This window comes from Bos taurus, chromosome 13 (assembly GCF_002263795.3).
Source record: "Bos taurus isolate L1 Dominette 01449 registration number 42190680 breed Hereford chromosome 13, ARS-UCD2.0, whole genome shotgun sequence".
In the NCBI taxonomy this organism is placed as follows: domain Eukaryota; kingdom Metazoa; phylum Chordata; class Mammalia; order Artiodactyla; family Bovidae; genus Bos; species Bos taurus.
In genome coordinates, this window is record NC_037340.1 from 34,599,457 (window position 1) to 34,627,069 (window position 27,613).

General features: G+C 44.0%; 1 protein-coding gene across 22 annotated transcripts in view; it reads right to left on the reverse strand.

Annotated features, from left to right (window-relative positions):
* SVIL (supervillin) overlaps nucleotides 1-27,613 on the reverse strand; it is a 256,176-nt gene that overhangs the window by 29,926 nt on the left and 198,637 nt on the right. For 15 of the 22 annotated variants that reach the window (NM_174190.2, XM_059892375.1, XM_059892378.1 and 12 more), the window contains 5 exon segments: nucleotides 1,863-2,040; nucleotides 3,307-3,393; nucleotides 3,479-3,568; nucleotides 7,850-7,997; nucleotides 22,178-22,307. In NM_174190.2, the coding sequence (NP_776615.1) occupies nucleotides 1,863-2,040; nucleotides 3,307-3,393; nucleotides 3,479-3,568; nucleotides 7,850-7,997; nucleotides 22,178-22,307 (633 nt within the window). 22 annotated transcript variants of the gene reach the window in all.

A 27,613-nucleotide genomic window follows, 5' to 3' on the forward strand; every position in this document is an offset into this window, starting at 1 on the left:
GACTAGCTGCTTTTAACATCCAAGTGCATGGATCTCTGTCCCCGGAGGTCCTCTTTCATACGTAACATTATCATGTGTGTATGTGTTCAACACGACATATCAATGTTCAAATTGTATGTAACAATTTAAACAATGACATTTGGATGAGGAGGAGATTGAGAAATGGTCCGATAACCATGTATGAAAATAATACCCAGAATATTAAAGGTGGGGAGTGGCAAATTGTTCATTTTCTTAAGACAGCCAATTGAAAACAAAAAAACTGAACACATTGAAAAATGCAGAATGGGTATCAGGAACAGCTTAAGGAAACATTTATGATGACCTTGCAGAATTCTGGAAGAGACAGGCTCTCTCACAAATTGGTGGGAAGCAGATAAATGTGGTGGATGGCTGTGGGGTAAGCCCACCCAGCACGCTCTCCCTGCTTCTGGTAGGTGGTCCTGGATTTGCCTTTGTGGGGACTGCCTCCCTCCACGCCCCACCCTCTATCCCAGCTCTGGAGCTGGCGGAGGGGGGGTGGTATCCAGAGACCACCACTAGCCTATCAGCATCTTCCATCCCCTTGGCTGCAATGATGGCTGCAGGGCTGCATGCAGATCTGGGAAAATCAAGCCAGAGCTCCTCCTAGGACTGCTGGGCAGGGTGGCTGCCTGAACGGGAGTGGCCACACAGCTGGGCTATAAATCTGGAGTAAGGGGTGACCATCTAATGTGGTGACAGCCTGAGAGGGAAGGACAGAGGGAAGCTGGCATGAGAGAGACCTTATTCTGAGCCCCCCGAACCTGAGGTCACACCTGCAACTTCTCAAGGAGTGAACCTGTAAATCCCTCCACATTTCTCTTCTGCTGAAGTTGGTTGGATTTGCCTTTCTTCGCAGCACTTGAGATCCAAGGAATTCTAACACCATGAACACTTTTCTTTAGTGGTGTAGCCAAATTTCTGTGTGAAGAGGGACCTGAGACAGCACTGATAAAACCCTCGGATCTATTGATCTTATCACTGGTGGCAAATTTCATTGATTTTCTAGTTAGCTGTATTCATCGGAGCCTGGGTGATCCAAATAGTTTTCAAAGTTGAGTAAGAATTCGACACATCAAATGAAAGAAGGCATAAAAATGTTGGTTAACCAGTGTTCATGAAGTCTGAAAGCAATAGTCGAGTGACGTGAAAAACCCATCACGTGGACCAGGCACGTGGTGTGGATGCAAGGCTTTCTGGCAGAGGACGTCTGTCCTGGGCATGCAAGCTCCATCTACTCCAGTGTCTAGTTCTAGAGAATAGTGATTTTGAGACAAGCTGGGACCTGGGACTTGAGAACTTTTGCTGCAGTGATGACAGCTGGACAAGTATCTCCTCCAGCAACAAAATACGAAGACACTATAAGGGACTAAAAATAACTTCATGTGTGTGTAACTGGGGCAAATTATGAACAAAAAGATACAAAAAGACCGAAAAAACCCAACTGCCACATCTGAAGAGCTGGGAGCAAAACCTGGGCACTGCACATGCCTCCTGCACTCAACACCACCAAAGGGGTGGGTAAACCACCTAAGCCACCCACCCTCCTGGTTTGAACCCTGGACATACCCCTTCCCTTACCCCATACAAGGAACATGCTCACCCCACCTCGGGGAGCCAGCAAGGGCACCTGTCACTTGTTCTTCCTTCCTCCTACTGCAGCAGGGGCCCCAATAAAGCCTTGCCTGCATTTTCTGTCTGGCCTCAGATTAATTTCTATTGATTGCGAAAGGCCAAGGACCCTGGTCAGTGTCAGTCTGGCTATTCTATTGCAGAAGGTGATAACGGTGAGAGAATAAAGTGCTATTCAGAGGCCGGTGATGGGAATTGAAATAACTTACCTGGGGGCATAAGGATCAAAAATGACATCGAAATCCTCGTCCAGCTCTACGGGGCTTCTCGGTAGAGAGGAGTCCACGCTGCGGTAAAACTTGGCAAAGGTTTCATCATCGTCCGGCTTCATCACCTCTTTCACCGATTTCCCAGTGACAGTGAGGACTGTTTCTTGCATCCCACCAACTATCAACAAACAAGCAAATCAATGACCCGAGATGTGTGTAAAAAACATGACTTCAACTCTGCTTCACTTGGTTAAACATTATTTTCTTCCCGCTAAGGCCAGGAGTGGAGCAAACGCGACAGCGCTCCCAGATTCCGCAGACGCTTCTCGGGCATTGGCTGTCTTCTCAGGAAAGGACTGAACAAAACCTGCGCTGGGAGTGGTAGGAGATGGAGGCTGAAGCCACTGACAATTTCTGAACCTGTTCTTTATGCTCTTGGAGACAGAACTAGCCTCAGCTTTGTTCTAGATCAAGGTTTGGTAAAATCTTTTTCTGCAAAGGGCCATGTAGTAGATATTATAGGCTTTGCATGGGAGGCTATTTGACTTGCGTTGCAACTTGCATGAAGCTGTGGCTATAGCACAAAATTAACTATTACCAATAAGCTAACAGATGGGCATGACTATGTTCCAATAAAACTTTATTTACAAATACAGGTGGGGAGCTGGATTAGTCTGCTGGCCTCTGGGTTAGATACCTGTTACACACAGGTAATAAACTGAATTGTTTGTATTCTTTGCCTTGCCAGCTTGGTTATTATATGACACTTTTATATTTTTAAAGTGGTTGTTTGTATTATTTTCAACCTATAGGGGTCATTGTCAATAGTAGGTGCTTAGTAACAGACAAGTTTTAAGTACTGGACATTTTTCTTAAGAGATGAGGCTACTTCTGCATGTTATTCTTTAATTTTATATACTTCATAGTCTTTTGTATTGAAATCTTTATTTATTCACTAGAATTTTCTTCTGGAAACTATTTGTGACAATCAGATATAATAGCAGCTGCTACCTTATTGGAAAATGACATATACAATCAGACCATGTTGATTTCATGTCATAATCTACTTTCACGGTTAAAAGCAAAAGTACTGAGTGTACAATCCTGACTGGATGACATCCCAAGAGTTTAGATCCAGGCACAAATGTGCTATTGGGAGCCACCTACTGAGTACATTATCTAGTGAATCAGAGCTTAGTAATCTAATCAGTGTTGACCAATAAATTAACTTTTAAATTATAACATGAGATAATGCTCAAAGTACGCAATGGTTGAGTCATAATAGAAGACAATTTAGCTGAGGAGAAAAAGCAAACCATGTTGGGATTCAGAGATTCTGCAAGTGGGGTAGGTATTTTTAGATTTTCTGAGCTACCCACTGAAACTTGAGCCACACCAGCCACACACACGTGAACCACAGCTTCTCTGTGGCTCCTGGCATTACCTTTGTTATTCAGCCTTCTTAGGAAGGTTTCCAGCCTGTCCAGCTTGAGGTCCGACTCTAACTGCATGTCTGGTCTGGCTTCGATATCTGGGCAAGGAGGAAACACAGTGAGAGAAGCACTGAGGGCTCTTCTGACCGCAGACCCCTTCCACGGCAGGGCCTCACGACTCACCTTCCAGGGGTCTGGAAACTGGTGTAGTGCCCCTTGCTTTGCTGGAAACAGGGGATGCTACCGGGGTGATGGCAGTGGGGGACGCCAGACCTGCAGGAAAAACAAAGGAGCAACTGAGCATCTCAGGATCACTTCTGGAAATTCCCAGGACCCCAAGGGAGCACCAGGAGCCCCAACAGAGACCTAACAGTTTACAGAATTTACAGACAGACATGGGACACGCACACTTACAGGAAAACTGCCCACACAGACAAGGTTTTATTGTTTCTAAGGCCTGCAGTAGCTGCCAGTCTGCCATTCCACACTGAACAATGAAGACACATCCCTAACATGCAGATGGGATAAGAGAGTGCAGGTGGCGATCGGAATGTCCTTGAAGAAAGAGAATATTGACTTCTGAAGGCCTTTCAGGCACTGGAGGTAGCTGAAGAGAACGCATACAGTTGTTCCCTTGGTATCTACAAGGGACTGGTCCCAGGACCTCCTGTGGGTACCAACATCCACGTGGATGCTCAAGTACTTAATATTAAATGGCATATTGGCATATAATCTACACACATCCTCCCATATCCTCTAAATCATCTCTACATGACTCCTAATACCGAAGAAGATGTAAATGCTTTGTAAAGAGTTGTTGTAGAAAATTTAAGTTTTGCTTTTCTGGAATTTTATAGAATTAAAAAAAATTTTTTTGGGATTGTGGTTGGTTGGATTTGTGGCTGCAGAACTCAAGAAGGTGGACGGCCGGTTGTTTCTGTAACATCTTTCCAGAGGAAACAGAGACCCGGTTTGTCACGCTGGCCAGCGAGTTCCCCAGCCCTGGAGTCATCTTCCTGGCTGAGGGGACGTGGGGACAGTCTGACCTTTGGGGGCATCATCAGAGTGTGATCTACTGGGCAATTACCCAGAGAGTGCTAGGCTTTGTAAGAAAGACACAAGAGTAACAGTTTACACAGGTATGGATGTTGGAAAGTCATACTGGTCTTGGGTGTGGCTGGGAGCTAGGGACATGCTTTCACCTGCATCTTTCGAGGAGCTGGATGGGGACTCTCTAAGCAGAGAAATGATAAGAGACACATAGAAATGGAAGACAAACATTCCAGCATGAAGACAGCATCTTAGTAGACCAGAAAACTGAATAAAGACATAGATGAGTATTTTTTCCTAAACTTAGAAGGGATTTGCAAGGGGGGCAGGACGGGTAATTGGTACACATACAAAGAACAAAATGAGATGTTAACATTCTCTGTATCCATTGTATTAAAAGTGAAACCGTTAGGTGACATTGCTACGTTATTGCATCCGAGAGACCACATCTGAGAACCACATCCCGAGAATGTGTACAGGACAAAAAACCAAATGAATGGATCTGCTCCTCCCTTGTGTGAGTTGGAGAGGAAGATGTTTGTTACACCATAAAACTTGGAAGGAAAAATACTGAAATGCAGTTTACAACTGAAATTTTAGGTGACATTTCAGAAGCTTCTCTGGTAGCTCAGACGGTTAAAGAGTCTGCCTGTAATGCAGGAGAACCACTGGGTTGGGAAGATCCCCTGGAGAAGGGAATGGCTACCCACTCCAATATTCTTGCCTGGGGAATCCCATGGACAGAGGAGCCTAGTGGGCTGCAGTTCATGGGGCTGCAAAGAGTTAGACACAACTGAGCGACTAACACTTTCCAGAAGTACTTCTCAACATGTACATATAGTTCCTTACTGATGTCAATAACATTAAAAAAAAAAAATCTTTAATTACAAGATCTGCAAAGAGTTTATATCTGAGTGAAAGTCAATTTTCTTGAAAGATATTAAAAATAAGTAAAATTTGGTATCAAAGGCTGAGACAGTAGCTCATTACCTGCTAAAATGATGTGTAAAAGACATGGGGACATAACATTAGCACAGAGGTTATTCACTGTGAAGCCAATAAACAGGCTTGCCACCAGCCCTTTGTCCAGTTAGGGTGCCCCCTGCTGCCCATTCAGGCACCTGTACCCATGAGCTCTTAAAGGTGCACCCGCTCTTTCCAGCTAGAGACAGGGCTTGTCTGTGATGGGGGCAGGCATATAGATTTAAGTTTCACACTGTTAAATCACTCCCCATAGCTCCTTTCAATGAATTCTATGGACAATAACCAGTCACCTGTTCTCTTCAAGAACATTTTACATCTTTTAAAAATAGTATTTATTTAATTTCTTGGCTGTACTGCACAGCATGTAGGATCTTAGTTCCCTGACCAGCAGTCAAGCCCGTGCCCCTCTCCTCCGCATTGGAAGCACAGAGTCCTAACCACTGAACTACCAGGGAAGTCCCTCAGCTCTCTCTTCTTCAAAGGCATACCCTGAATATCTTCCTTCCAGGAGAAATCTAGAATACCACAGAAACCTATGGAGTACTCACTGATCTGTGGACTCTACGAATACAAAACGGGGGACAGCCCTAATGAGGTGAGGGGAGAAAACAGCTCCTGGGGGGAGAGAATGAAAATCAGGCTACAGAGGCCTCTTGGCCACTCATTGCTACACTGTCATCTGATGAGACAGGAAGTCTTGGTGGCTGCAGTGTGGGGACAATTTCATTCTTTGACAAGTGTAGTGAATTGGATGTTCCACCTCTGCAAATCCAAAAGAGCCAATGACTCAGTGAAACACACGGCTGTGCAGGTGATAACAAACACCAGAAAAGCAGGCCGCTGATTTTTCATTAGATTGAAAGTACAACAAAATTATTTCTCGAGCAGAGTCATAAAGCACCTGTTAAATAAAGGTCCCTGATTTATTCAAGAACATGTGAAAGGAAACTCATCCTCTAAGGGAGGAGGAATGTCCCTGATTCTGTTTTCCATAACTGCCTAGGATCAAGGCTACTTCCTCTGATGTCCCCATGGACAGGGACAGTGGTATCCGGGAGTAAGGACCAGGCTTCAAATACATTATGATTTTTAAGATGAAAGACAAAAAATGAAACCCAAGTAAAAGGTCATCATGATAAAAGTCCAGGCTAGAAGCTGGAAGCTCTGAGCTACAGCTCAAGTTCTCATTGTGGGCCTGAAGAATCTGCTTTTGTTAACATAGGGATGGGGGTCATGCAAAGGAGATAGTTCTGTGACTTGATGAAAAAAATCCTCAAATGCCACCTCATTCTGAGAGTAAATTACCTTGTTATCCTTTGATAATTCCAAGACTGTTATTGTTTAATCGCTAAGTCATGTCTGACTCTTTTGTGACTCCATGGACTGTAGCCCCTCAGGCTCCTCTGTCCATGGGATTTCCCAGGCAAGAATACCGGAGTGGGTTGCCATTTCCTTCTCCAGGGGATCTTCCCAACCCAGGGACTGAACCTGTGTCTCCTGCATTGGCAGGCGGATTCTTTACCACTGAGCCATCAGGGCTTCCCTAAATTCAAATATTAGTTAAGAATAAATTTGTTAGAAAGGATTCTTCCACCAATATTTGGGTTAATCTCAGTTCAAGAGTTTCCTCTCCCTCCCTTCCTTCCTTCTGCAAATACTTATCCTGAGCCTACAATGATGTAGGCTCCACCTACAACTGAGGATCCTGAAAGGTATTGAGAAAAGCAAACTGCAAACCTACGAAGCAGATGACAATATAAGTTAATTCTACTGATCGAGAAAACCTTCATCACTAAATTGAGAAATTTACTCAAACAATAGCTTAGAAAATGAAGGTATGTGCATGCACGTGACAAAGGGACGCCAGATTTTAACCATTTCCAACAGGCTGTGGAGCTCCAGAGCTTTCTGACTGGTTCGTCAGTTTTACAAATCTTTGGATTCCCACTGAAAATCAGTTTCAAGAGCTCAGCTGCAGAGAAATGACCTGTCTTAAGGGAAACCTCACTTTCCTGGAAATGGATACATCTTTTAGACATCCAATAAAACATCTCTGGAAACAGGGCTTTGTAGCCAGGGAACTCTGGGTTGATGGAAAGAGACCTGGGAATTACCCTAAAAGGAAGACGACGAACTTCTGCACTGAGAAAGGCTTATTTGAGTGAACTGATTGCCAGATGGCAAGAAAATGGAAATAATTTCCAAGCAATTACAGGAAAGGACTAAAAGTTTGATAGCAGATCTGCAAAACTGCTTTGATGCCTGGGCATTTCCAAATGACTGTTCTGAAATGTGACTAACTGAATCATGCGTCACGTTGAAGACGATGCCGTCATAGGAAGATTTTCAGTTGGAGTGGCTCACAAAATATGTACACAGCTTCAGTTAAGAGTGAAAACCAGAAAAGACCAAGGCTTGGTTTTTTAAAGTGAGCTATCTACGCCACCCTCCCCTCCGTGGGTGATGGAGCTCACACACAGGTCCACACTCACACTCACACACACACACACACACTCTGACCTCGCTTCACCATCCTGCCGGCCACAGTAAACTGGGTAGAGTCGTTGGCTGCTCCTTTGCCCCTGGTCTTCCAGGCGTCCTCTCTCACGGTGATGAGATGCTTTCTCTCTTCAATAGTCATCTGGCTCTCTCGACTTTCTGTGACCCGCTGTTTGCAGCGTGTACCAGGGAGAAAACAGGAGAGGAAGTCACAGAGGCATGAACGTTAGCATGAGCATTTCATGAGCTGGAAAGCAAAGAGGAGTCCTGCACTGCCCCTAATGTCCACAGCTGTTCTACCTGAAATAGGTCTGGCTTCCTTATTCCAGCTTGGGTTACAGATCACCACCACCAACCCTGGAACTTCAGGTTAGAACTTGGTTTTTCACTTCTTTGCTTGGAACACCAGAATATCAAAATGATGCTTTGTAAAAAGAAACAGGAAGAGAGAGACCGTCTTCCTGCCATGAATCTTACAGTTTTCAAGTTGCTCTGTTTCACTTATCTAAACTCAGTTGACTAGGAATCTTTGTTCATCATGCTCAAAGAACACAGTTTGTTGAGAAAATCTTACCTACCAAAGATTTTTATCTACATGCTGCTGCTGCTAAGTCACTTCAGTCGTGTCCGACTCTGTGCGACCCCATAGACGGCAGCCCACCAGGCTCCTCTGTCCCTGGGATTCTCCAAGCAAGAATACTGGAGTGGGTTGCCATTTCCTTCTCCAATGCATGAAAGTGAAAAGTGAAAATGAAGTCTCTCAGTTGTCCCCGCCTCTTAGCGACACCAAGGACTGTAGCCTACCAGGCTCCTCCGTCCATGGGATTTTCCAGGCAAGTCAACCATAAAGTAGAGAAAGCTGATTAGGAGGAAGGTGAGTTATTAGGAGGTTTTCTGGAACTCACGTGCTTTTTCCTACAGCAACTATTTTATATGGGCAGTTAGGCAACCAAAGCAAGCCCACAAAGATGGCTTTTAAGTCACAGAATATCTGACATTGAGGCTGAGCTGTGCTATAGACATAACCTACATGTATAATAACATTTCTACATAGAAAAGGCTTACAAATGTTTCTCATTGGGGTTTTGGAGACAGTTGCTTCTTTAGTGTCTAAGCCCTTGGTGACATTATTTAGTCTTATTTGGTCTAAAAGGCAGAAGCTGGAGGATTCTCGAGGGAGACTGAGGAGGACGGGGATGGGCAGGAAGGAGGTGGAGGCGTGGCCTGAGGAGATGAGCGGCTGTTCGCAGGCTGACAACTGGGGAAGGTCCTCCAGTGTTGGCCCGAGAGTTTCTGTTCCCTCCTCCTTTGCCCATCCCTCCTTTCATGACAAAATCTCTTTGGGGTTGGGGGCAGGGCACCAGGCAGGGAGTGGGGGACAGTGGGTGGGAGGGGTCGGGGAGGTCAGGAGGGAAGCTGCCATGGGAGCCAATGTTAAGGAAAGAAAAGCATTGCCAAAGAGCAGAAAGCACTTCTGCCTCCAGGTCCTTCCTAGGAAAGGGGTCCTAAGGATAGTGATGACGCCGGTTTGTGCTTGCGCTTTAACCACAGTATCTTCTGAGGTCCGAGGAGGCCCTTTCTGGTGGAGCATCTGCTTTCAAACCACAGGTGAGCTCTCCTTACTACTATGTGGTCTCCCCAAGCTCCTCTTCCCATGTACGGAGTTCTTTCTTAGATAAGAAGTCAACATAGATCATAATGATCCTCAGGTTTTCCACAGACACAGTGGGAGGATCAAGGAGCCCTGAGGGGGAAATTCATCCCTGGGGACTTGGTGATGCTTTTATTCTCCACTGCTGTCCATCCCACGATGGCAAATTAGCATCCCTTAACTGACCAATAGGAAACACCTCCAGATTCACTCAGGAAGATGACAGAGGTCAGCACCCTTACTCTCTTTAAGGCTCTGGGAGGACGGAGAGTTGCAGGGTAATGGGGCGGGGGTGGGGGTGGGGGCGCGGGGAGGCTCTCCTTCCTTTCCAGCCACATAAAAACCAAGTCTGCACTGGTAAGATTCAGCTTAAGCCATGGACATGGATTTTTCCATCACTGTACCTATACATCTTCCTTTCACAGAACTCTCCTACAGAGCAGTCACAGTCAGGACTGATTTTGAGATCACTGGCAATTAAACTAGGCTAAAAACCATCTCCTAAAGAGACATGGTGACTAAATGCAACATATGATCCTGCTTGGATCTTTGATGGGATGGAGTAGGGGCTAAAACGGGTATTATTTGGGAGAAAATGAACACAGGTGGGATATAGTCTATGGATTAGATAAACAATGTATCAATATAAAATTTCCTCCTCTTGAGGTTATGGGAGTGTGCTACAGTCTAAGGCTCTGTGTCCCCTGCTCCCCACCAGTTCACATAGTGAAACCTAATCTGGAAAACTCAGCAGTGGCCACAGGACTGGAAAAGCTCAGTTTGCATTCCAATCCCAAAGAAAGGCAATGCCAAAGAATGCTCAAACTACCGCACAATTGCACTCATCTCACACGCTAGTAAAGTAATGCTCAAAATTCTCCAAGCCAGGCTTCAGCAATATGTGAACCATGAACTTCCTAATGTTCAAGCTGGTTTTAGAAAAGGAAGAGGAACCAGAGATCAAATTGCCAACATCTGCTGGATCATGGAAAAAGCGAGAGAGTTCCAGAAAAACATCTATTTCTGCTTTATTGACTATGCCAAAGCCTTTGACTGTATGGATCACAATAAACTGTGGAAAATTCTGAAAGAGACGGGAATACCAGACCACCGGATCTGCCTCTTGAGAAATCTGTATACCGGTCAGGAAGCAACAGTTAGAACTGGACATGGAACAACAGAATGGTTCCAAATAGGAAAAGGAGTACGTCAAGGCTGTATATTGTCACCCTGCTTATTTAACTTCTATGCAGAGTACATCATGAGAAACGCTGGACTGGAAGAAACACAAGCTGGAATCAAGATTGCTGGGAGAAATATCAATAACCTCAGATATGCAGATGACACCACCCTTATGGCAGAAAGTGAAGAGGAACTCAAAAGCCTCTTGATGAAAGTGAAAGTGGAGAGTGAAAAAGTTGGCTTAAAGCTCAACTTTCAGAAAACGAAGATCATGGCATCTGGTCCCATCACTTCATGGGAAATAGATGGGGAAACAGTGAAAACAGTGTCAGACTTTATTTTTCTGGGTTCCAAAATCACTGCAGATGGTGACTGCAGCCATGAAATTAAAAGATGCTAACTCCTTGGAAGGAAAGTTATGACCAACCTAGATAACATATTGAAAAGCAGAGACATTACTTTGCCAACAAACGTCCGTCTAGTCAAGGCTGTGGTTTTTCCTGTGGTCATGTATGGATGTGAGAGTTGGACTGTGAAGAAGGCTGAGCGCCAAAGAATTGATGCTTTTGAACTGTGGTGTTGGAGAAGACTCTTGAGAGTCCCTTGGACTGCAAGGAGATCCAACCAGTCCATTCTGAAGGAGATCAGCCCTGGTGTTCTTTGGAAGGAATGATGCTAAAGCTGAAACTCCAGTACTTGGGCCACCTCATGCGAAGAGTTGACTCATTGGAAAAGGCTCTGATGCTGGGAGGGATTGGGGGCAGCAGGAGAAGGGGACGACAGAGGATGAGATGGCTGGATGGCATCGCTGACTCGATGGACGTGAGTCTGAGTGAACTCCGGGAGTTGGTGATGGACAGGGAGGCCTGGCATGCTGCGATTCATGGGGTCGCAAAGAGTCGGACACGACTGAGCAACTGATCTGATCTGAATCCCTAATGTGATACTTTAGGAGGTGGGGTTTGGGAGGTGATTAGGCCATGAGGCTAGAGCCCTCAAGAATGCGATTAGTGCCCTGATAAAAGGGGCCCCAGAGAGCTCCCTCACCCCTTCAGCTGCACAAGGACACGGTGAGCAGACAGGGCTCTAAGAACTGGGAGGTGGACCCCACCAGACTCTGACTCTGCCAGCACCCTGATCTTGGAATTCTTACCCTCTAGAACTGAGAGGATTACATTTCTTTTGTTTATAAGTTACCTAGTTTATGGTGTTCTGTTACAACAGCCCAATCAATCAATCAATCATTCAAACCAGGAGAAAAAAGTGAAGGTGAACGATGGCAGCGGGGATGGGGGATTAGGGGGGTGGGGGAGGGAACAAATGCCAGCAATCGGTGGGTCTGTTCAAGGGTATATGAGAGTATCCTGGCTATTATGACAACATTTCTGTAAGTTAAATTTTTATCAAAATAAAAAATTATCAAACATATTAAAAACCCCTTTCCTTAACTTTCCTACTCATGATTGGTAAGATGACCCTGGTTCCAAGTAATTCTCTGAGTCGCATGCCCTCATAAACTAGATGAACTTACTAGGAAAACCTCATCAAATTTTGAAAAAGAAGATAAGTTTTTTTGAAAAATTAAGTTTCAGGAGTGAATTTTAATCAAAACTATGATACTTGCCTTAAAATAGTTTTAAAAATATATAAAATGCCAAGAAAGTTTTCTTTTCCAAACACCCAGACTTTACCATTTATATGGTGAACTCAGTAGAATCTCCCAAGTCCTGGGTGTGGTGGGAGGGGTGGTTAATGACTCAGAAAAACAGTGTCCCCAAATCAGCAATTCCGTTTTGGATTCTCCTGCAGCTCCTGGAAGAAGGTGATGGATGTGGGCCCTGGGATACACAGATATTCCAGGATTTAAAGTGTCCAGAAGTTTGCCAAATCTATGTTAGGGAGCACGCTTTTAATGTGCCTCTAGATGATGTTACTAAACATAAGTTTTTGCTTCTCTAGAAGTTTCACCTTAATTTTGCCACTTAGTTGGGTTACTCAAAAGCCCCCTAATTCCCCTTATCTGACCTTAAATGGCTCTATAATGTAACAATAAGTATACACACACACACATATACGTATGTATATATGATATATATACCTTATATATAATATATATATCTTGTATATATATCATATATGTGTGTATGTATATCATATATATATAATGCTGCTGCTGCTGAGTCGCTTCAGTCATGTTCAACTCTGCGCGACCCCATAGACAGCAGCCCACCAGGCTCCCCTGTCCCTGGGATTCTCCAGGCAAGAACACTGGAGTGGGTTGCCATTTCCTTCTCCAGTGCACGAAAGTGAAGAGTGAAGTGAAGTCGCTCAGTCGTGTCCGACTCTTTGCGACCCCATGGACTGCAGCCTACCAGGCTCCTCCGCCCATGGGATTTGCCAGGCAAGAGTACTGGAGTGGGGATATATATATAATAAGGTATACGCATATGGTTTATTTACTCACTGTAGAAATGAATAAAATGTATCACAGATCAGATCAGATCAGTCGCTCAGTCGTGTCCGACTCTTTGCGACCCCAATGTATCACAAGTTGCTATTAAATTTTAGAACTCAAAATGTGTAAACAGGTAACATGGACCTCTTTCCCAATGTACTTTTTTTTTTTTTTTTAGCTTTTGACATCATGATTCTCTTATCTTGCTTTTCCCTTCAAAGTTTTTTCTTCCCTCATTTAGAGAAGGGCATAATTCATAGTCGAGTAAGCACTGTGTCATTTTTCAGGTTTTTCTAGGTCTAACTGATAAGATTTAGGATTTGCTGGAAGAGTGAGGGAGTTGGGGCAGAACAGGAATAGAAGCCTTACCCCTTCTAGCCTTTACTCTTTTAAACATAGATCTCATGAACATGGTACAGAAAGAGGAGGGCTAAGGGAAGAGAGAGGGAGGGAGGGAATGCAGTGAAACAGCGGGGAAGAAAGTTGGGTCTTAGGGACGAACAGAGACTTTAGGAAACTCTGCAAAGGGTCAATAGAGAAGAACGTTTTCAGGTCACCATGTTGTTACTTATGGGTTTGTCTCCGTACACCTCAGAAATCACATTTCATTAAGTGTTTCTGACACAGGAGGTGATACACCGAGAGAGAACTAATGTGTGACTAGGATTAGCGTAGCTCTAAGGGTAAGATTCTTCTACAAGCGGAGAGCTTTGTAGATAGAAAATATTGTGATCTGGCTTTTAAAATTTTATCTTACTCACCTTGAGTGAAACTACATCACAGGAAGAAACCATAAAGGCATGTGTTCAGTGAAAGAAATAAAGTACAGCAACAAATCAGCATTCTCAGTTTTCAAAAATGCTGTCACCTTTCAAACCCTGTGCACTGTTAAGGAAATTTAGCTTTGCCACCTCCTTAAGTGATTTCTATCCGTCACCAGGGCCCAGAGCCTCAAGTGACCTGGACAAAACATGGAGAAAGATTTCAACTAGGTTTGGATTTCAAAGTGACCATAATTTGGTCTTGTCATCATTTACCAGCAACCAAGATGAAAGGAGGGCTTCCCACGGGGCTCAGTGGCAAAGAATCTGCCTGCCAAGCAGGAGACACAGGTTTGGTCCCTGGGTTGGGAAGATCCCCTGGAGAAGGAAATGGCAACCCATTCCAGTATTCTTTCTGGGAGAATCCCATGGACAGAAGAGCCTGGTGGATTACAGTCCATGCAGTTGAAGAGTTGGACATGACTTAGCAACTAGAGAACAACAAGATGAAAGGAAGGGCACAAAAGGAAATCTTACTTTGCTATAGCCCTGAGGCAAGCGGAGGAAGAAAATACGTCAAGGCACTTCTCCACACCTATCAGAATGGACAAAATTCAAAGCACTGATGCCACCAAATGCTGGCAAAGATGTGGGGCAACAGCAACACTTATTCGTTGCTGGTAGGAATGCAAAATGGTCCAGCCACTTTCAAAGGTAGTTTGGCAGTTCCTTACAAAACCAAGCTTACTCTTACCATATAATTCAGCTCTTTGATATCCAAACAAGTTGAAAAATTATGTCCACACAAAAACCTGCAATGGATGTTTATAATAGCTTTACTCATAACTGCCAAAAGCTTGGAAGCAACCAAGATGACCTTCAGTAAGCAAATGGATAAATAAACTGGTCCAGGCAGATAAGGACTATTATTCAGCGGTAAAAAGAAATGAACCATCAAGGCATGAAAATACATAGGGGAACCTTAAATGCATATTACTGAATGCACGAAGCCAATCTGAAAAGGCTACACCTTGTATGATTCCATCTGTTGGAGATTCTGGAAAAGACAAAAACTATAGTTAAAGAGATAAATTTCCTGGGAGGGAAGGAGAAGAAGAGGGAGGGATGAGCAGGCAGCCACAGAGGGGTTTTAGGGTAGTGGACTGACTCTGATACGTGTCATTACACACTTGTCAAAATCTTAGCACATACAGTACCAAGAGTGAACCCAACTATAAACCATGGACACTGAGGGATAACAGCTTGTCAACTGAAACACATATGCCATCTAGTGGGGGATGCTGACCGTGGGGGAGGCTGTGGGTGGGGTAGGGGGAGGCAGGAGGTGTGAGGGAAATCTCTACACTTGCTGCTTAATTTTGCTGTGAACCTCAAACTACTCTAAAAAAATCAAGTCTATAAAAAAGTATACTACATATACATATAACATGTGTATTATATAAGTATGCGTGAGTGTGCATTCCAAGTCACTTCAGTCGTGTCCAACTCTTTGTGACTCTATGGACTGTAGATCGCCAGGCTCTTCTGTCAAGGGGATTCTCTAGACAAAAATGAAAGTGAAAGTCGCTTAGTCCTGACTCTTTGCGACCGCAGGCAAGAATACTGGAGTGGGTTGCCATGCCCTCCTCCAGGGGATCTTCCCCACCCCAAACCCGAGGCTCCTGCTCTGCAGGCAGATTCTTTACCGCTGAGCCAGCATGGAAACAGTTTATATTTAAAGATTTCAATAAGGGTGGTGGAGGGAAGGACTGGGAGTGTGGGATTAGCAGATACAAACTAGTATATACAGGACAGATAAGCAACACAGATCTACTGTAACACAGGGAACTATTCTCAATGCCTTGTGATGCACCATTATGGAAAGGAATGTTAAAAAAAAAAAAGAATGTAAAATGAAAGACTTTAATAATGTATCTTTTCTTTTAAAGTTTAACATTAACATGACTTCCCTGGTGGCCTAGTGGTTAAGAACTTGCCTGGCAATGCAGGGTTGTGGGTTTGATCTCTAGTCAGGGAACTAAGATCCCACAAGCCCGCAAGTCACAACAAGAGAATCTGTGTGCAGAGCAACGAAGTCTGTGTGCCACAACGAAAGTCCCTGGACCTCAATGAAAGATCCTGCATGACGCAACTAAGACCTGAGACAGCCAAATAAACAAATAAATACGAAAAAAAAAAAGTTTAACATCGACTTATTTCCCCCCTTAGTGACAGAACAGCAGTATTGCTCCAGAGTTTATCCTCATTTTTGAAGTGGACACCAGCTGGTTATGCAGGGCTAGGTTGCTATAGACCTTTACTCCTAACTTCAGAGGAAAGGAGTTAAGGCAAGAGCAAGAAAGGCCTCCTTCGGGAGAAGAAATGGGGCGTTTCCCTTTATGAAAATGCCAGATGAAGCAGGAGGTCCCTGCAGACCCTCCCTCTGGCTGAAATCCTGCACCTCTCCCTCAAAGACCAGTCTGTCACCACTAGTCCTAAAGGGACAGAACGGTCATGACCTTAGAGGCCACCTGACCGGCCATGGTCCCCGAGCTGAGGAGACAGAGGCCCTAAGACCGGAGTGACCAGCCAGGTCCCACAGACGAAGGACGACGAGCCCCTGGGGCTCGTCACAGCAAAGGGGATGCCCCCACTTTTTCTAACAATTTTGACCCCAGGGACATTCCAAGGGGAAAAAAAAACCCAATTGTCGGTATTTCTAGCTTTAAACATCATTGCATATTAGGCACTAACAGAATTCCTCAGCCCAGGCTAGGTCTCCCTTCTGGTAGAGCTCAGACAGGATGCAGCAAGGTGGAAGCTGGGGAAGCAGGACTGTGGTTTCCATGCCAACAGCGCCACAGCAGCCAGCTTGCATCAGGACCACGGCTTCCACCTTGTCTCTTCCACACCCCCGAGTGCTTCCACCACCTCCTCCTACTTGATCAAGGTAAGCAAGATAATCTGTCTCCTGAACTGGAGCCAGGAACACCCTGGGCTCCTTCTTGGGCTCTGGACTCATTTTAGAATATTAACTTAGGGGATTATGTGGTAGTCTGAATGGGAGGGGGTTTGGGGGAGAATGGATACATATACATGTATGGGTGAGTCGCTCTGTTATGCACCTGAAGCTATCCAACATTGTTAATCAGCTATACGCTAATATAAAATGAAAAGTTAAAAAAACCCCAACCCACAACATAGATTAGAGGGGAAACTTTCCTCTTCAACCAGTTTCATGACTATGGGATGAATTAATACCATAAGTCTCCCTAGAGGTCTGAGCCAAGGTTGCGATGTGTGTGTGTGCTCAACTGCGTCTGACTTTTTGTGACCACAGACTGTAGCCTGCCAGGCTCCTCTGTCCATGGGATTCTCCAGGTGAGACTGGAGTGGGTTGCTATGCCCTCCGGGTGACTGACCCAAAATATATGAAGTAACTACATTTACACACACACACACACACACACACACAAACACACACACACGCACACACAGAAATGCAGCAAAGGAGTTACTTTCCCAAATGAAGTAAGTTTCTCCCTGCCACTCAGAAATTGCAATGAGGCTTAATACATGTAGGCTTTTCCTCACCTGATTAATAGATACAAAAGACAGGTATTTATGGGCAGCAGGTAGAGCAGGAGAATAAGTAGAAGCGTATACAGGTTCCTATAGAGCAAAGCAAGAGGATTAGAGATGAAAAAAGATGATTTACCAGAGCTGGGTGGAGGAGGGGAAGGACAAAAACAAGGCTTTCTCTCACAGAAAGTTAATTTACTCATTGCAATTTCAATTCTCTTCCCAGGAGAGTCCTTCCTACTTGTTTTATTTTAGCCTGCTAATAGAAATTCCCACAGAAGCACAGTAAATATAACCAAATCAGTTCTGTGCAGTACCTGAGTTATTGGCAAGATGACTGCAATTTACAGAAGATATTCAGACAGGGGATCCCTGATGTTCATGGACCATTTTAACACTGAATATAAACTATCTTTTTTAAAGCCTTTCATGTTTTCTCCATGATTGAAACAAAATTTCACGATGTTTTGATGATGGCCACTCTGATGGGCGTGAGATAGCTAATGGGAGGCTGCTGTATAACACAGGGAGCTCAACCCAGTGCTCTGTGATGACCTGGAGGGGTGGGATGGGGAGGTGGGGTGGGAGGGAGGCTCAAGAGGGAGGGGACATATGTATACTTACAGCTGATTCCTGTCGTTGTATGGCAGAAACCAACCCAATATTGCAAAGCAATTATCCTCCAATTAAAAATAAAATTTAAAGAAAGGGTGGGAAACAGGATAGCTTTCCATGCCGGACTGAGGTGACATCTCCCCTCGGGCTAAGAAAACCAAGCAGAGAGCGGTACCCAGGGAAACCGTCTAGGATGAGAGCTACACGTGGTGAGGAGACCTGTGTTAGAGTCAGGCTTACCCAAAGCAGATTAGAAATGTCATTATCATCTGTAAATCCTCCTTCTTCCTACAGGTTAAAACAAATAGGAGACGTTGCAGAGTGTCGGAAGAGTAGGGTCAGATTACGGTGTCACAAGCATTTTCCAGAACTCTGTGCTGGGTTCCAGGAGAAGCATGCACATGCCCACACAGTCGGGTGGCACAAACAACAAGTGAGCTCATCCCCCATCCGAGGGGTGATTATCTGTAATCTGGGGGTCAGACCAACAGCCCTCCTCACCCTCCTACCCTTTGTCCTTCAATTGACCACATGCTCTTGAATCGTAATTTGGAATTTCAACGGCACAGGCAATTAGAACAGACTGACCTGCCTAGAATTTTGAAGGACTTGTTCTGAGGACAGCACAGAGCTTAGCTTGATTCACTGACTTGACACTTTGATGGAAGCACAGCCAGGTATCAAATCCTAACCTGTGGCTCAGACACAGATTGGGGGTTGTAACCAGAAACTCTATAAAAGGTTCTGACTTCCGGAAAAACGCCTATAACTTTGGATGGTTATTTTGATCAAAGGGCCTGGGAGTCACTGTCTCTGCCTAAATATCAAAGAACAGGCCAAAATGGGGTTGGAATTTTAAATAATGATTTGGGGAAAATACATAACTGCAATTTAGGTGAAACAAAGAGACTTCTGCCAAATCCCTTTTCTTTCAAACTTTGCTTTGTTTCATTTCTCTCCCTCTTGGGATGGGATGAGTGGCTCTGAAAGGATCATGTTCCTGGTGCTGTGAGCCCAGCCAAACCTACAAACTACGGTCTTTACGATCTTTTAAACTAATTCTGTATGCTACAAAAGCAAAGATGTATAAGTCAGGTTAGCATTGTCCTAGACTAAACCAGGCGCAAGAGGAAGGAAAAAGGGACAGCAAGAGAAAGAACCCAAGCTATTTGTTGTAGGAAATGACAGGGGCAGCAAGGTAAATAGCACTCTTAAGTTACAAACCATCCATCCTAATTTTAGGGGGATAAGTTTGGAAAGTAAGGAAGTGATGTTAAGTTACATCGTCTCTTGAGGCACGATTGATCTTTTTGTAGGGAAAGGAAAACACTAACTTATTCCCCAAATTGATTTATGGACCCAAAGAATACATTTTTTTTTTAACCTTACAGGACCCCAAATGAGATGCCAGTTAGAGAACCAAAATTTTGTTTTGTTTTGGGACAAACCCTTCAACAGAAAGAAAAACAATTTAAGATTTTCAAGGCATCCCTCACATCTTTTTTAATGTGGTTATACAACAATCTCTAATTACTCATGGGTTCACATTATATTTTTATTGGATGGCACAGATTTTCACAGGGGAAGTGATTTATATAAAGGCCCATCTCCATTTCCTGCCTCCTTTGCTTTTCCACAGGCTGTAACCCGTGGGACCCTGCTTAGCATACACAATAAAAGCTCGAGGAGGCCAAACTGTAAAATGTTTGGTAACCACGAATATGTGCCTTCAATGAATTCAGAAACTGTGCAGGAAGTGATGACCTGACAGTAAATCCAGTCCCTTTTCCCTTGGAGGAAAAGATGGAAGGTTCCAGAGCTTGTGCCCCTAGCAAGTCTGGCTGCAGCCCAGGCAGCAAGATCCTAACTGCCTGGAGCACATGTCATGAATGCCCTTCCTTTTGCAGAGAAGCATTCAGATACTCAGCAAACCTTGGCCATGTCTCAAGCTCCCCTGTCTGCCTTCCAGCTGCCCCTGGGACTGTCTTAAGGCAGATCAGGTTCAAGGCAGCTCTTCTACCACATATGAGCATGGCTAAGGTGTGGCTGAAATACACAGCCCGCCCTTGGGAAGACACGAAACCGAGGGCACTTCAGAGGCCATGGGAAAACCACATGACCTCAAGAGAACCCACGATTTCCCAATGCCTGCTACAGAAGCCCAAAATAGATGGGCTTATTTCAACTTCAAAGAGCTTATTGTCTTGGGCCAAAGTGAACTAGGTTAGGAGTAGGAGAGCGATGAGTTCACTGCTGGTGCAGAACCCCTGAGCCCAGGACAGCACTTCCCACTCAAGCCACGGCTGCTGTGGGCAGGGTTTACCACCCCAGGGGCAACTGCAGTCACTTTCTCCCATCTCTTGCCTCCTGAGAATCTCAGTCTAATGTTAAGGCTATTCTGATCACATCTACTATTCTGAGCCTTCTGGTCTACCCAGCTTCTGCTGATCCCTGTCCCCTAAGTGGGGCAAAGTGTTGAAATTGATTCTACTATTTGTAAGAAATCTACCTGGCTTTGTACTTTGTAGCCATCCTTTTTACCATGCCACAGGGTACCTGCTTGGGGAAATTTCTTTGCCTCTTTCAACATGACCAAGAGTTAAGAACTAAAGTTACCTTGGAACCAATGCTTTCAAATCAAACTTTTACATAAAGTTTGTGGGCAGTGGCAGTCAATCACTGGAGGGACCTAGTTTTCTTACACTTCTGGATCTCATTCTGGAAATACAGATTTCCTATGTAGGCTCTTTAATATCCAGTCATATTTGAGAGATTTGCAAATGGCTGAGCGTTAACTGTCTTTAGTGATTATCTTTGAAGTCATGTCTGACTCAAAAGAGAGAATTCAAATTGCTGTTCCAATTTAACCTAGGAAAACACAGAAGAGCCATAGGAAATAGTGTCAGAACTCTGTCTTCATGGCCCCGTGGACATACCACCTTCTTATGTACGTTTCTGAGTGCATCAAGGTCGTCTTCATCACTTCTCTCTTCCACAGAGGCTTATTACATTGTTTTAGAGCTGGAAGGGGTCTAGGTGATCATCTGGTTGGAAGCATTTTTCCTTTTTGTTTGAAGACCTGTGATCCTAGCAGTTGGCCAGTGGTGTGGCACAGCGCCCACACTGCCCCCAGCCAGCAGGTGCATTTGCCATCACAGGCCCAGGCAGCAGGAAATCACTGTTCACTTTGAAAGTGTGCACTGACTGGTCAAAAGCTGGTCATTATGACTAGTCATTTAACAACTCATTGGTACATTTGCATAAGAAATGCTTGCCCAGATCGACAACAGTGTGTTACTGAATTTTCTTGAAACTTGTAACATACTTTGCTATACTTTCTCAATGAAAGGCTTACCTGATCATCATGGAACATGACTTCTGTGACATGTCCTCACCGACCACAGTTGTGTCCTCTTGTATATGCATGTTTTAAATCTAGGCCTAGGACATTCAAACCCATATTCTATATGCAACCAATAAACGGTTAGCAGTCAATGAGGTTTTCATTCTAAAGGCTTTAATAAGGTGACTTCCTGGCAGTCCAGTGTTAAGGATTCCATGCTTCCACTGCAGGGGACACGGGTTCAATCCCTGGTTGTCAGAGAATTAATATCCTGCATACTATGTAGTGTTATCAAAATATATATATACACACACACACATCTATATCTATAGCTATATAATATAGATATCAGTTTGGTTCAGTTCAGTTGCTCAGTTGTGTCGGACTCTGCAACCCCATGGACTGCAGTACGCCTCTACAGATATAGGTATATAGATATAAAAGGGTTTAATAACCTTGTAAAATCAGACTGCATTTTAGAAGATTTGAAACAGATAAAAGTGCACACTTCCAAATATAGGAACCTGCCTGCTGATGCATTAGGTATGTGGCACTGTTCCCACTTCTAGGGCATCTCCAGACCTCAGCTGGTGATTAACTGAAGCTGCTGCGGGCAGACTTTAGGTGTGGGCCCTAGTGGCAAGAGAGAGCTGATGCGTGCCAGGGTGCTAACTAGTTAAGCTGTGCATGCTTGCCTGGTGGATGCACATCCAAGCGGGATGTTAGTTAGAATGCTTTTTCTGAGCACAGACAACGCTACCTTCTTCTTGAGTGACTGCTCCGTCTCTTGGATGTGCAGGCTGCTGGTGATGGAGGCTTTGCCGTATTCCTGCTTTCTGTTGAGTCTGTTTCTCCAGTCTTCCTCACCGCTCTTCTTCAACAGTGCTAATCTAAGAAGAAGACATGCCAACCAAAGACTTCAGCACCAATCCTTCCTTGGAAAAGAACCACAATTTAAGCAAGTTAGCCATAAGTAAGAAATGACCATAGCTGCCTAATTTGAATCTTTCTGAATGGCATTTATTTGGAAGAAAGTATGTCTAGAAAACTAATATAATTATACTATGTAGAGTATTATATTTTCTAAGATGGTCCCAAAGGTTTGAAAGTTTGATGGAAAAGCAAATCTGAAGCCTGACTTCCCAGATAAAAGATGGAACATCATTTTACCAAAAGAATATCTCTGTTTTTGCCTTGCTTTTGGGCTGAGGACACAAAGGAAAATAAAAATAAATGTCCCCAGAGAAAAATGTCTTCTGGTGACCCCTTCTGGTCACATGAGGAATTAACAGGTAATGCCGAAGGTGGATGGTACTTATTTGCAGAAAATATAGCAGAAATGAGTTTAACAATTTAAAGCAACAGAATATAGACAATCTCTGGATATCATATGTTTATAATTACAGGTAAAAGCTGATGTTTAAGAATGTTTCTGTTCTTGAATTCTAAGTCACGCTATTTTCTTCCAAATGAACTTGGTCTTTCCAATCTGCCTTCTTAATACAGAAACTTCTCTAGAAACCCATTTTTAAAATGATCACTCCAACTTTCCTCAGGAGATAGCTATATACAAAAAAAGAATCTAATTAACTGAGGTCTTTATCTAACCTACTTCAGGTCAACTATGGTATCACTTGATAAAAAGCTGCTTGGATGTGAAAATTTGTGAAAGGTTATCCTCATGAACACAAGGCTGTTTCAGTCTTGGACATTTAAGTTGGACAAACACAGGAAAGACAAAAGGCACAAAAGTGGCGATCATTAAACTCATTTGAGCTGGTGCTCAAACAATTAAAGATCAGAGGGGGAAATGACTGGACCCTTTCCCTTGCAGCTGGGTCTGCTGGGCTGGGTCTTTTAAACATTTCATTAATACATGTCCATGAAGAGTGTATTTTTAAGCCACATATAAGCCCTATTTTGGCTGTTAAGTCCTGTCAAGTCCCTTCCTTACTGGTCACAATGGAGACTGAACTAGATGGTCTCTAAGGGCCCTTTGACGAAGTGCCCTGACTCCATTAAATAATGGAATTGGAGATGGGATGAAACATATCATACTCCTCATGGAGATAACCTAAATGTCCATCAACAGAGGAATGGATAAGGAAGATGTGGTACATACATACAATGGAATATAACTCAGCCATTAAAAGGAATGGATTGGGTCATTTGTAGTGATGTGGGTGAGCCTAGAGTCTGTCACACAGAGTGAAGTGAATTAGAATGAGAAAAATAAATATCGCATATTAACACATACATGTGGAATCTGAAAAACTGGTATAGATGATCTTATTTACAGAGCAGAAATAGAGACAGATGTAGAGAACCAATGTATGGATACCAAGGGGGAACAGGGGTGAGGGGTGAACTGGGAGATTGGGATTGACATGTATATACTATTGATATTATGTATAAAATAGATAACTAACGAGAACCAACTGTAGAGCACAAGGAGCTCTACTAAATGCTCTGCGGTGACCTAAATGGGAAGGAAACCCAATAAAGAGGGGAAAGTAGGGAAAACCACTAGACCATTCAGGTATGACCTAAATCAAATCCCTTATGATTATACAATGGAAGTGAGAAATAGATTTAAGGGCCTAGATCTGATAGATAGAGTGCCTGATGAACTATGGAATGAGGTTCGTGACATTGTACAGGAGACAGGGATCAAGACCATCCCCATGGAAAAGAAATGCAAAAAAGCAAAATGGCTGTCTGGGGAGGCCTTACAAATAGCTGTGAAAAGAAGAGAAGTGAAAAGCAAAGGAGAAAAGGAAAGATATAAGCATCTGAATGCAGAGTTCCAAAGAATAGAAAGAAGATATAAGAAAGCCTTCTTCAGCGATCAATGCAAAGAAATAGAGGAAAACAACAGAATGGGAAAGACTAGAGATCTCTTCAAGAAAATTAGAGATACCAAGGGAATATTTCATGCAAAGATGGGCTCGATAAAGGACAGAAATGGTATGGACCTAACAGAAGCAGAAGATATTAAGAAGAGATGGCAAGATACACAGAAGAACTGTACAAAAAAGATCTTCATGACACAGATAATCACAATGGTGTGATCACTGACCTAGAGCCAGACATCCTGGAATGTGAAGTCAAGTGGGCCTTAGAAAGCTTCACTACGAACAAAGCTAGTGGAGGTGATGGAATTCCAGTTGAGCTATTCCAAATCCTGAAAGATGATGCTGTGAAAGTGCTGCACTCAATATGCCAGCAAATTTGGAAAACTCAGCAGTGGCCACAGGACTGGAAAAGGTCAGTTTTCATTCCAATCCCAAAGAAAGGCAATGCCAAAGAATGCTCAAACTACTGCACAATTGCACTCATCTCACATGCTAGTAAAGTAATGCTCAAAATTCTCCAAGCCAGGCTTCAGCAATACGTGAACCGTGAACTTCCTGATGTTCAAGCTGGTTTTAGAAAAGGCAGAGGAACCAGAGATCAAATTGCCAACATCTGCTGGATCATGGAAAAAGCAAGAGAGTTCCAGAAAAACATCTATTTCTGCTTTACTGACTATGCCAAAGCCTTTGACTGTGTGGATCACAATAAACTGTGGAAAATTCTGAAAGAGATGGGAATACCAGACCACCGGATCTGCCTCTTGAGAAATCTGTATGCAGGTCAGGAAGCAACAGTTAGAACTGGACATGGAACAACAGACTGGTTCCAAATAGGAAAAGAAGTATGTCAAGGCTGTATATTGTCACTCTGCTTATTTAACTTATATGCAGAGTACATCACGAGAAACGCTGGACTGGAAGAAACACAAGCTGGAATCAAGATTGCCAGGAGAAATATCAATAACCTCAGATATGCAGATGACACCACCCTTATGGCATAAAGTGAAGAGGAACTCAAAAGCCTCTTGATGAAAGTGAAAGTGGAGAGTGAAAAAGTTGGCTTAAAGCTCAACATTCAGAAAACCAAGATCATGGCATCCGGTCCCATCACTTCATGGGAAATAGATGGGGAAACAGTGGAAACAGTGTCAGACTTTATTTTTCTGGGCTCCAAAATCACTGCAGATGGTGACTGCAGCCATGAAATTAAAAGACACTTACTCCTTGGAAGGAAAGTTATGACCAACCTAGATAGCATATTGAAAAGCAGAGACATTACTTTGCCAACAAAGGTCTGTCTAGTCAAGGCTATGGTTTTTCCTGTGGTCATGTATGGATGTGAGAGTTGGACTGTGAAGAAGACTGAGCGCCAAAGAATTGATGCTTTTGAACTGTGGTGTTGGAGAAGACTCTTGAGAGTCCCTTGGACTGCAAGGAGATCCAACCAGTCCATTCTGAAGGAGATCAGCCCTGGTGTTCTTTGGAAGGAATGATGCTAAAGCTGAAACTCCAGTACTTGGGCCACCTCATGCGAAGAGTTGACTCATTGGAAAAGGCTCTGATGCTGGGAGGGATTGGGGGCAGCAGGAGAAGGGGACGACAGAGGATGAGATGGCTGGATGGCATCACTGACTCGATGGACGTGAGTCTGGGTGAACTCCGGGAGTTGGTGATGGACAGGGAGGCCTGGCGTGCTGCGATTCATGGGGTCGCAAAGAGTCGGATACGACTGAGCAACTGAGCGACTGAACTGAACTATGGGTATATGTATAGCTGATTCACTTTGGTGTATAGCAGAAAGTAATACAACATCATAAAGCAACTGTGTTGTTTTACTCTAAGTCATGTCTGACTCTCTGTGACCCCATGGGCTGCAGCACCAAGCTTCCCTGTCCTTCACTATCTCCCAGAGTTTGCTTAAATTCATGTCCATTAAGTCAGTGATGTCATCCAACCCTCTGTTCCCCCCATCTCCTTCTGCCCTCAATCTTTCCTGGCATAAGGGTCTTTTCCAATGCAACTATACGCCAATAAATTTTTTTAAAAAAACTGAAGGAGAGGTATATCACACTGTACAATAAAAGTTTAGTTAAGCAAATAAGAAAACAAGTTTTACAGTAAATATAAGCCCATGTACATCTACAAATTCATTTATAACCATATTGTATACTTGCCTATTTGTTTGGTCAAATAAGGAAGGTAAGCCAGGAAGACTTTCCAAAGGGAGCAAGAGCTTCAAACTCTGGACCTTTCCCCTCATCCAACCTCTTCCTCTTCTTCCTTCCTTTCCTTTCTCTCTATGTGACTGCAGATAAGACCCAAACGTTTACTCTACGAAACAATCACTCATCTGTGATATTGTGATTTATAATACACACTTGGTTATTGTCCTCTTTGCAGGTACAGAGCTCCCACAACTTGGAATTTCCTAAATGATGAGAGTGATAAATGTGTCAACTTATGTGAATGAGATGACCTTTAGAAACATGTATATGGGGATGTGTTGCTGGGAGAACCAGACATGTAATTAGATGGTTAGAAGTTTTAGTCCCACCCCCTGACCTCCAGGAAGGAGAAAAGGGCTGGAGAGTAATTAAGTCACTGGCCAATGGTGGCTCAACTCAATCATGTCTATGTAATAAAGCCTCCACAAAAAGGCCACAAGGACAAGGTTCCAAGAGTTCTTGGTTTGGTGGACACGTGGAGGTTTGGGGAGGGTAGCACACCCAGGGAGAGCATGAAACTCCACACCCTTTCCTCACACCTTGCACTGTCCATCTCTTCTAGCTGGCTGTTCCTTATATTGTTTTTTAAAAAGTTATTTTTGGCTGAGCTGGGTCTTTGTTGCTACTTGGGGGCTTTCTCTGGTTGCAGAGAGGTGCCTGGGCTTCTCACTGCAGTGGTTTCTCCTGTTGCAGAGCACAGGCTCTAGGCATGCGGGCTCCAACAGTTGCAGCCCACGGGCTCAGCAGTCGTGGCTCCTGGGCCCTAGAGCTCAGGCTCAGCCGTCGTGTGCACGGGCTTAGCTGCTTTATAGCATGTGGGATCTTCCTGGATCAGGGATCATGTCCCCTGCATTGGCAGGGAGATTCTTATCCATGGTACCACCAGGGAAGTCCTACATTCTTCTATAAACACTTGAGGTCTAGTAAATTAGAATATTTCTCTGAGTTCTGTGAGCCCCTCTAGTAAGTGATTGAATCCAAGGAGAAGGATGTTGGAACCTCCAGTCTCTATCTGGGTAATGGGCTGGGAGCATAGATAAGGGCCTGGACTTACAACAGGTGTCTGAAGACGGGCGGAGGGACTGTCTTGCAGGACCCAAGCCCTTACCCTCTGGT